We start from the raw sequence: 9,622 nt of genomic DNA on the forward strand, positions 1-9,622 counted from the left end.
GGTTTGGGACTAAAGTTCACTACCTCACAAGGCAATGAAGAAAATGGAGAATTTGATGAGGTCACACCAACTTGCTACAAATGTGGCAATAAACAATATATATGAAGATGAAGTGCTTAGTGTGAGAAATTTGAAAGGGGTCAAAAAGACAATGATATAAGATCAACCGAGAGTTCGGGTGATATCCTTTGTCTTAGGTAATTTTGATATTGATTAAGAAATCGTAACTTCTAAACTTGACCTTTCTTCATCTTATGATAAGTTATAAAAACCTCTTTTATAATATGAAAAATAGATGGTGAGTCTCGACACAAATGGTAAAATTGTACACATCTTATGATATTGAGGTTAAGGATTGAAATTAAATATAGATTTATCCTAGACTCACTATATGACCTCGTGCATTAAATTGCTTTATTTCTTTTAGAAAATCGTAACTTTTCTATTAAACAAAAAATGTTGAAATGATGATATAAGAAAATCAAGAAGTTAAGGGTTCGAAAAGATGCATAAAAAATTTCTTCCACCAAACACTTTTAAACCAATGAATGTACAAAAGAGTCTCATCTCCAAATATTCAAATATCTTTGCAATTTGTGAAGTCCAAAAAATTAGGATCCCAATATTTATTGTAAAAAGGGTAAACCTATATGACTCTTAATCATTGAGAAACAAGAGAATTTGGACTCACATTTCTGAATATCTGAAATCTTATATTAGCCACAATCAATGTGGACCATCAATTATAACCTGCATATACAAATGAACATTAAAGATTACAAAATGAACATATATATATGTAGGACATGCACATAGTGATTTATACTTACTCACAAGATTTATTAAATTAAGAGGTTATTATCTTATAACAACTCTAATATCATTAGCCTCAAATGCATGACCACTATTATGTACCAAATTTGCTGAATGTTCAAATCCAACATTTCTTGCTCCACACTATCATCATAAAAAAGAATACAAACATTACAAAGAGTAATACACCCAGAAAATGCATGCTTATGGAAACTAAATGTTTTAATAGTGTAATATATATGTAGTGTCAGTATAAAGATTTATATAGGATCAATATATCATTGATTTGTATTACTTTTTTTTTAAAGTCAATAATGATTTATATAATGTCAATGCATACATTTTTTTTCTCATGTTTTAATTAGATGTTCTGAGCACTTAAAAAAGTGCAGACAAAAGATAATTAGGCGAAAGTAATGGTCGAAAAATGTGCATATTCATCTACGACTCTTATATGGTGATTATATTGTTTTCTATGTGATATAACTTGATCCATATAATAGATTCGATAAAATTTTATATTGATTATCGACTTTCTAACACGACATTCACCTTTTATCCAAACTTAGGGACGAGTATATATAGCACAAATCGGCATGTTTTATGTGATATAGCTTGGCAGGAACAAAATTTACAAGTTTTAATCTTCATATTAATAGGTAATTGTCCATGGAGGCTAAGCTTTAAGCATTTTTTGTTATTTCCTACATTTTTCTCAGTCTCTAAAATTTTGTTAGATTAAAATTGCCCAAAGAAGAAATTTAGCTGCTATGCAATAAACAATCATAAGAAATAACACTTACAAATTTATACAGTATAGTGTATCTTCTTTTAGAAGTAAAAATATCATAATGAAATCTCATCCCGTGATATAGTTAAGCAACAACAATAACAAAAATCAAACTTTTATCCTACTAGGTGGAGTCGGCTACTAGAAATTCGACATTTGCTAAATCAAAATAAATCCTAGGATAAGATTTTGCTCTATCAAATACCATGTCTAGGTAAGACATACCTGATTAGGCATTTGAATTGCTGAATTACATGCATTAGTGTTTTGCATAACTTGTGAGTTCACATTTGGCATTGGATTCTTTAAGCTCGACGTCGAAACCGAATCGACAGTTTCCATTAGTCCTAGAGATGATTGGTTCATAAGAGGCTCTCCTTGGAAAGGAAGTAATGGAGAACATGGCATCGGCACGGAAAGTCCCTGATTAGAAACTCCGAAAACTTGAGGATATGATCTTGCTGCCATCCCATGTGAATCAGTTGCTCCAGACATATGTGCCGAAAGGAGATTAGTTCCTTGAATTTGAGGAACATGAGCCATTGGGAATCTTGAAGATCCACCATTATTGTCATGAATTCTCATTCCATAACCCATTTGCATAGCCATAGGTGAAAATGGAGCAATGTGTGATGCTTGCATGTGCTGCATTCCCATAGGTAGCATCATTGCAGGCATATATAAACCAGCTCCCATTGACATAATCTGCATAAAAAGATAAGAAATTATCTTATCTTATAACTTTATCATTTATAATCTTAAAGATTAAAATTCGAATGACGAATCGAGATAGGGATATGAAGAGAGAAATAGTACTTGAACTTGGAGTTGAAGTGTTTTAAGATACTCAATTGCCTCATCCAGCATTGAAGCTTTATCCACCTTAAAAATAAATGAGGAATCAAGTATGAATATCAGATTTAAGCTTGATCTATTAATGAAGTTGTCGTGTAGCTGGTATTCAACCGAAAATCGGATTTTTACATTGTTAGTTGTCTAATGTTATGAAATTTCTCAGATGTATATAGCAAAGAAAAAGTGAACCTTGTTGCAGTTTGGTATGAGTTCTTGCAATGCACGCATCTTCTCGTTGATCCTGTCTCTTCGCTTCTGTATAAATAAATCCGAAAAAATCGCCAATTAGCAATCATATAAATCAGAAACAACATAAGATACACTTAAGAGATAAATTTTGTTCTTTCATATTCAACACAACACAAACAGCAGATGGTTTTGGTCACCCTTTCAGATAGATTATGCACTTCAGCAGAACGGCTTCTCTTCGAACCGATAACGCCTCGTGCCGGAGCTGCCTTTTTAACACCAACAGATTCTTCATCAGCATCCTGCAAGTTTAAAATTTATATATGTATTTAGAAAGAAAATGATTAAACATATAAGACAGTATAATTCTAAGATACTAACTTCACTTTGGCACTCGGAATCTTTGGTGTCTCGACTTTTTCTCTTCAAACTTTGATTTGGATCATCCGAAAATCGCTCGGAGCCATTTCCAGAGCAGACAGAGGAAGAGGCTACTGCTGGCTCAATCCTTTTTTCAACAGCTTCCTGTTCTTTACCATGACTTTCACCAAGAACTAAATCCGAAGCTCGATCAATCTTTGAAACATCTACATTGCAAGCATGATCACACTGCTTAGTAACAGCAGCATTCTGCTCAAGAGATTTCGGCTGCAACGGTTTCAAATCAACCTTGGATGGTTCCATAACATGAATAGCTGCTTCCTTTGGACATTCACCATTGAACACTACTCTTGTTGATTCACCATGATAGCTTCTACTTGCAACATTACCTTTATTCATATCTCCGATATCAATGTTCCGAAGATTAGCTTTCACTATAGCAGCAGGTCTTGCAAAATGGGAGAAATTCATTATGGTGCAACTATTACTAGACACAATTGGATCTTGCTTATCCATCCTTAAGCTAGAAAAACCACTTGAACCAGATGGTGTTTGAATTGTTTCTCCGACATTACTCGTAGTATTTTCGGTTATATTCGACACTCTAGATGAGGTTGTATGAGATTCCCTAAATAACTGATTAGAATTACTTCTCTTATCCAATAATTCAGGTAATTCAGGTAAGAAATCAGAATTATAGTCATCAATTCCATAATTCAACCAAGGTAACACATCTTCATCTTGTAATCTATTTTCATTCAATCCATTATCTAAATCACTTTCAAACCTTAACATTCTTAAGTTTGTAGCATTATTATTAGTATTAGAATTAACATATCCTACATCTTTATCATGATGACCCTTGTGAAGTTGAAAAGTTGGGATCTTTCTAGGTATATTAGACTGACCCAACATTGAAATATGGCCATTTTCCCAAACCAGCTCAGAGAAATCATTCTCAGGTCTGCATTAAAATCCCACAGAAGCAAGATCAAAAGTCAAAAACATAAAAATAAGGAGAAAGAGTAGTAATAACAAAAAAAGAAGAAGAATATCAAGTTAAATAATGGAATTTGAACACAGTGAATATGATCATATAAGAATTATTAATTGAACTTACAGAGAAGATTGATCAACTGCACATGTTTTTGTGTTCATCTCTTTAGAATCAAGTTTTTCTTTAACCATGCCGTACAACTCATGCAAAGGCATGATGAAATGAATCAATAGATATAACTAAACTAAGGAGGGCGACATAATTCACGAGGCTTTCATCCAACAGGGTCTAGTAATGATAAATGTATACAATCTTACACATAAACTGAGAGGTTATTTTCGGGATTTGAACTTGTGGTATACAACAATTTTACCATTGTGCCGAGACTTAACTAAAAAGTTATAAAATTTATTTTTGTTGCGGTAAGACTGACATAATGGTATGTTAACTATGAACCACCTTTGACAGCCCCCAATAAGGTTTCAAGACATGAAAACCTGACACAAGTGCCCCACTATACACTATGAGACAAGTAAAACAAACACTGATTTTAGAATATGCTAAGAAAGAGTGAAGCAGTAATAATTTGGAACAGAAGAATAAAATATAAATCTTACTTTTAATTGCCAAATAGAGTCAATATCAAGAAACTAAACTTTATGTTACAAAATTAAACTAGTTTAAAAATACATTAGAAAGCATTAGTCAAACAAAACGTTGTCTTATATCATTGATAGAAGAGAGTAATATTTGTGTATAGTACATCATTCATTTATATTACTTTTTTCTCTCTCAAGAGTCAATAATAATAAAAATAAATGGTGAATATTACATAATAACAATATTTTTATATAAGTAATGATATATTCTCAATATATCAATATTTTAGACATAATAACAATAATGAGATTGAATTTTGGAAGTGAGGTTGAAAGAAAGGAAAACCCAAAGTTTGACAATGAAAGGTGGCAGAAGAAGTGACATACACTCAGAAGGTGGGGACAAGAGAAAGAGAAATGGAATTGATTCAGGGGTTTTCTTTAACCATGGTTTATTACTATGCATCAGGATCAAATATCATTATTCATGTCTCATTCAGTTTATTTAGTGTCTCAAGTCAATGAAAAAACTTCAGTCAATTATAAAAATAGAAATTAATATTTTAATATTATTTCATGATGTTTAATTAATTCAGACATGAAGGCAAGAAAATTATGGGACAAATAATCGTTGTTATTATTATTATTATTATTATTATTATTATTATTATTATTATTATTATTATTATTATTATTATTATTATTATTATTATTATTATTATTATTATTATTATTATTATTATTATTATTATTATTATTATTATTATTATGTAGCTATTGATAGTTGAGTTCCCTCCATCCTCTTTTGTCTCAGTTCATTCATCAATTCCAAAAGGGGCCTACTCTCCTCTTGTGAGCGAACCACAGGCATCTATTAAAGAGGTGATTTTTTTAAGAGAGATTCAAATAAGTTTTTTAAATTTACTTACATTTTAGCCATTAATTTTAGAGAAATCTAATAGTTTGAGTTTGTGAGTAGATCTAAACTGTTAAATTTCTCTAAAATTAATACCCAACATGTAAAATAAATTTAAAAAACTTACTATTTGAATAAGTGGATTTCATCTCATTTTTTTAATATATATTATAACATTCTTGATTGAAGGAATTTTATTTTTCTAAATTTGTGATGCAAATTATGGGAATCGTAATATATGATTTATATTTAAAGAATTAGTAATCAACCAATTATGTTGGTTAAGGGGTAAGCTAAATGTGTTTTGGTGTGATCAAATTCTGAATGCCTTAAAAAATTGACTATAAAAAATAAGTTCAAAGAATGTATTATAAGTTAGAGAAATATGTGAACACTAACTTCACTAAAATGGCTACTACATCAAATGATGATTTCAGTGTATGAATTTTGATAAACTTATTTTTGTTATGAATTTTTATTCTAACCGACAATCAAAGATAATTCAATTTATTTTAAGTTATAGAGATCATCAAAATAGATTGTTTTAGTTGCATCTAAATTTATGTAATTTCATTACATTGATCACTCTTACACGAGAAGTACGTATAATATTTTAAATAAAAATGGCGATGAATGTATTAAGTTAAACAAAATATGATATGTTGTGGAGACAAATTCAAATAATATATGAGTTAATACATCTTCATTATTTTTGGTTCATTATGATATAGTATAAGAGCGATTTAATCAATATCTCTTTAGAATTATTGATACATTTTGTAACAAAAAATAATGAAGATACATTAACTTGTATATTACTTGGACTTGTCTTCATACTATATCATATTTTGTTTAACTTAATTGCGTTTATCATATTTTTTGTTTAAAATATTACACTTATTTCTCATGTAGAGTGATCAATATAATGAAAGTATATAAATTGTGGGGTTTTGTGTAAATGTAAAAAAATGATGGATAATTTGTATAATTTTACTAAACTTTAAGAGTGTCATTGTAATTTAATCTTATTTAAATCATCATAATTCATGATAAAATGTTATGATATATTTATGTAATGATAAATGTTTTCACTAACAATATAGCAATGTTTTGTTATGTAAATTTAGAGACATTTTTCTTAGATAGAATACAATCATTAATGTGCCAATAACAAGAGTTGAATAAGTTATTGCCCTAAATAAATGGGTAGTTAGATTTGCCATATTATGTGTGCATGTCTACGTCTCTATTCTATGTATTTGGAACAAAGGGCATCATCATATTCATGTTTCAATCTTTTCCCATAGGTATAATATTATTATTATTATCATCTTTATAAACTAGAATAATTAATATGTATCATTAAATCGTAGGATCAATATCAAAAGATAAATATTTTTTAAGTAATTATATGATCATTAATAAAATTTTAATCTTAATCGTTCATATATGATAATAACTCGATTTCACTTCATTAACTCACTCTATACATATCCTTGCAAAATTTGGTTAAGGGTTGCCTTAATAGTTAGGGGTGGGTGGTGGGGTAGGGTATTGTTGTGGGAGTGGGTGTATAATGAAACACAACAAAATCATATCCTTATCATTATAACCTGTTTGGACAATGACCTTCTTTGGATCTGGATAAGCTTAAATAATAATCTACTTTTTCAAAAATTGGAGATTAAGTGATTATTAAAGTCATTGAACTCGTGAATCTCATTTCCTTAATTATTTATTACAATGAAAAAAGCAATAACCTTTGCCAATTTGGGGTTGCAATCTTGGCAATAGATTATGGTGTCCTTTTGTCGGTTTCTTTTATCTTTTTGTGAAGTACAATTTCTTAGAGGAAGAGGTTTTTGGAATCATAATTTTTTTGGTATTACTATAAGTATCCTCTTACATTTTGTTGGATAAGGAATTAATCTCTTTCGGGTTATGACTGTCTCTTCCAACTAGAAATCGAACTCTTGATCATTTGATTATCTTGAGTATCTAACAAGACCTTAAACTACTAGATCAATATTGTATTTGTTTTGAAATGATAATTTAATATGTAAATAAAGTGTTAAAGACAAGCTTATGGAAAAGGATAAATAATTATAGTTTTCTTAATAATTAAAGGCCAGAACTGACATCAGGTAGAATAAAGGAGATTGCTTATTATTTTATAATTAGCTTCCTATGGATTTCTTTAATTAAAGGTAACAAAAAAAGATGTCACCAAGGTTTTAAATTTAGGTCTAATAGCATTATTATAAATATTATAGTTTTGAAGTTGTCAAAATTGTATTACAATTATAGTTGTAGTCACATCCATTGTATTTTCCCAAAATAGTCTATATTGTCCATATTTTGAATCTATCCAAAGAAAAAGATGCATGCGTTCATAATATATGTAATAAGTTTTTTATACTGTTATTATATTATTTATCATTTATTTTTAGTTATTATTAACTTTTAAATAAAAGTAATATAAATAAATGAAATATGATTTCTTGATAGTATATAAGTCTTTATGTTGTAAGTACATAAGTATTACTCTCATATAGTTATATGGTGAACGATATTAGTTTGGAAAAGTGATAGACAATTCTATCTAATTAGTTACTTTTATATTGTGATTACAAAATCATCTTTTATATGAGACATAGTATATAATATGTATTTAAATGAAGAACCATGTAACTATGTCGAAAACTATGATGAGAATGATTATTTAAACATAAAAAATGTTTATATTAACAATATAAAACTTTTATACATAATTATTCTATTATCTATCGTTTATTTTAATCATAATTGATTCTTCATAAAAAAATTAATACAAATGAATGATAGAAGTTGTACTAATTATACGTAAATCTTTATATTAATATTGATAGTGCATATATATTACAATCTTATTTAAATTGTTTAAGGCTCCCCCATTCTAAGCAAAGATATTAAAGAGATTGTATAACAAGTCAAGAAAGCCTATGGAAAAGTGAGCATTAATACTACAAAGCTAGATTATGGAACAAATTAAAATAATTAGATAGTGGTCTTAGTGGTCTCACTAAATGATGTCAAAACTGGACCGTACCACCCGTACCGGAAAACTGGTGAACCGGTCTTTTAACCGATACGGTATAGATGTTGAACCGGTCAAATATCAAAACCGGTTAAAACCAGTCAAAACTAGTGAACCAGTCGGTATTTCACTGAACCGACTGGTTTATACATATATTTTTTTGAAAAAACTTAAAAAACTCATTACAAGGTGACCTATATTTCCAACCCTTCTCCACCACTTCAAGACACATGCTTATTATTATTATTATTATTATTATTATTATTATTATTATTATTATTATTATTATTATTATTATTATTATTATTATTATTATTATTATTATTATTATTATTATTATTATTATTATTATTATTATTATTATTATTATTATTATTATTATTATTATTATTATTATTATTATTATTATTATGTAGCTATTGATAGTTGAGTTCCCTCCATCCTCTTTTGTCTCAGTTCATTCATCAATTCCAAAAGGGGCCTACTCTCCTCTTGTGAGCGAACCACAGGCATCTATTAAAGAGGTGATTTTTTTAAGAGAGATTCAAATAAGTTTTTTAAATTTACTTACATTTTAGCCATTAATTTTAGAGAAATCTAATAGTTTGAGTTTGTGAGTAGATCTAAACTGTTAAATTTCTCTAAAATTAATACCCAACATGTAAAATAAATTTAAAAAACTTACTATTTGAATAAGTGGATTTCATCTCATTTTTTTAATATATATTATAACATTCTTGATTGAAGGAATTTTATTTTTCTAAATTTGTGATGCAAATTATGGGAATCGTAATATATGATTTATATTTAAAGAATTAGTAATCAACCAATTATGTTGGTTAAGGGGTAAGCTAAATGTGTTTTGGTGTGATCAAATTCTGAATGCCTTAAAAAATTGACTATAAAAAATAAGTTCAAAGAATGTATTATAAGTTAGAGAAATATGTGAACACTAACTTCACTAAAATGGCTACTACATCAAATGATGATTTCAGTGTATGAATTT

The 9,622-nt window shown here is 28.5% G+C and overlaps 1 protein-coding gene across 4 annotated transcripts; it reads right to left on the reverse strand.

Moving 5' to 3' along the window:
- On the reverse strand, positions 553–4,286 carry LOC109328952 (transcription factor PIF3-like). 4 transcript variants are annotated; one of them, XM_019562604.1, is made up of 8 exons: positions 4,149–4,285; positions 3,029–3,992; positions 2,845–2,949; positions 2,648–2,713; positions 2,420–2,485; positions 1,890–2,308; positions 1,829–1,836; positions 553–750 (listed from the first exon to the last, which is right to left on the reverse strand). In XM_019562604.1, exons 1-7 carry the CDS (start codon positions 4,238–4,240, stop codon positions 1,833–1,835), a joined length of 1,716 nt encoding a protein of 571 aa, XP_019418149.1. In that variant the 5' UTR covers positions 4,241–4,285; the 3' UTR covers positions 553–750; positions 1,829–1,832. The 4 variants fall into 4 exon arrangements, with proteins under 4 accessions (XP_019418149.1, XP_019418148.1, XP_019418147.1 ...); XM_019562603.1 differs by having other exon boundaries at positions 554–750; positions 1,829–1,844; positions 1,898–2,308; XM_019562602.1 differs by having other exon boundaries at positions 554–750; positions 1,829–2,308; positions 4,149–4,286.

Source organism: Lupinus angustifolius, chromosome LG16, assembly GCF_001865875.1.
Source record: "Lupinus angustifolius cultivar Tanjil chromosome LG16, LupAngTanjil_v1.0, whole genome shotgun sequence".
NCBI lineage: Eukaryota > Viridiplantae > Streptophyta > Magnoliopsida > Fabales > Fabaceae > Lupinus > Lupinus angustifolius.

What these genes read in the sequence shown, in the direction of transcription:
- LOC109328952 (XM_019562601.1), bottom strand. Translation starts at nt 4,240, where the DNA reads ATGCCTTTGCATGAGTTGTACGGCATGGTTAAAGAAAAACTTGATTCT. An exon ending in GCAGTTGATCAATCTTCTCT is followed by an intron (nt 3,993 to 4,148) that starts GTAAGTTCAATT and finishes ATTTTAATGCAG; the next exon opens with ACCTGAGAATGATTTCTCTG. An exon ending in CACTTCAACTCCAAGTTCAA is followed by an intron (nt 2,309 to 2,419) that starts GTACTATTTCTC and finishes CTTTTTATGCAG; the next exon opens with ATTATGTCAATGGGAGCTGG.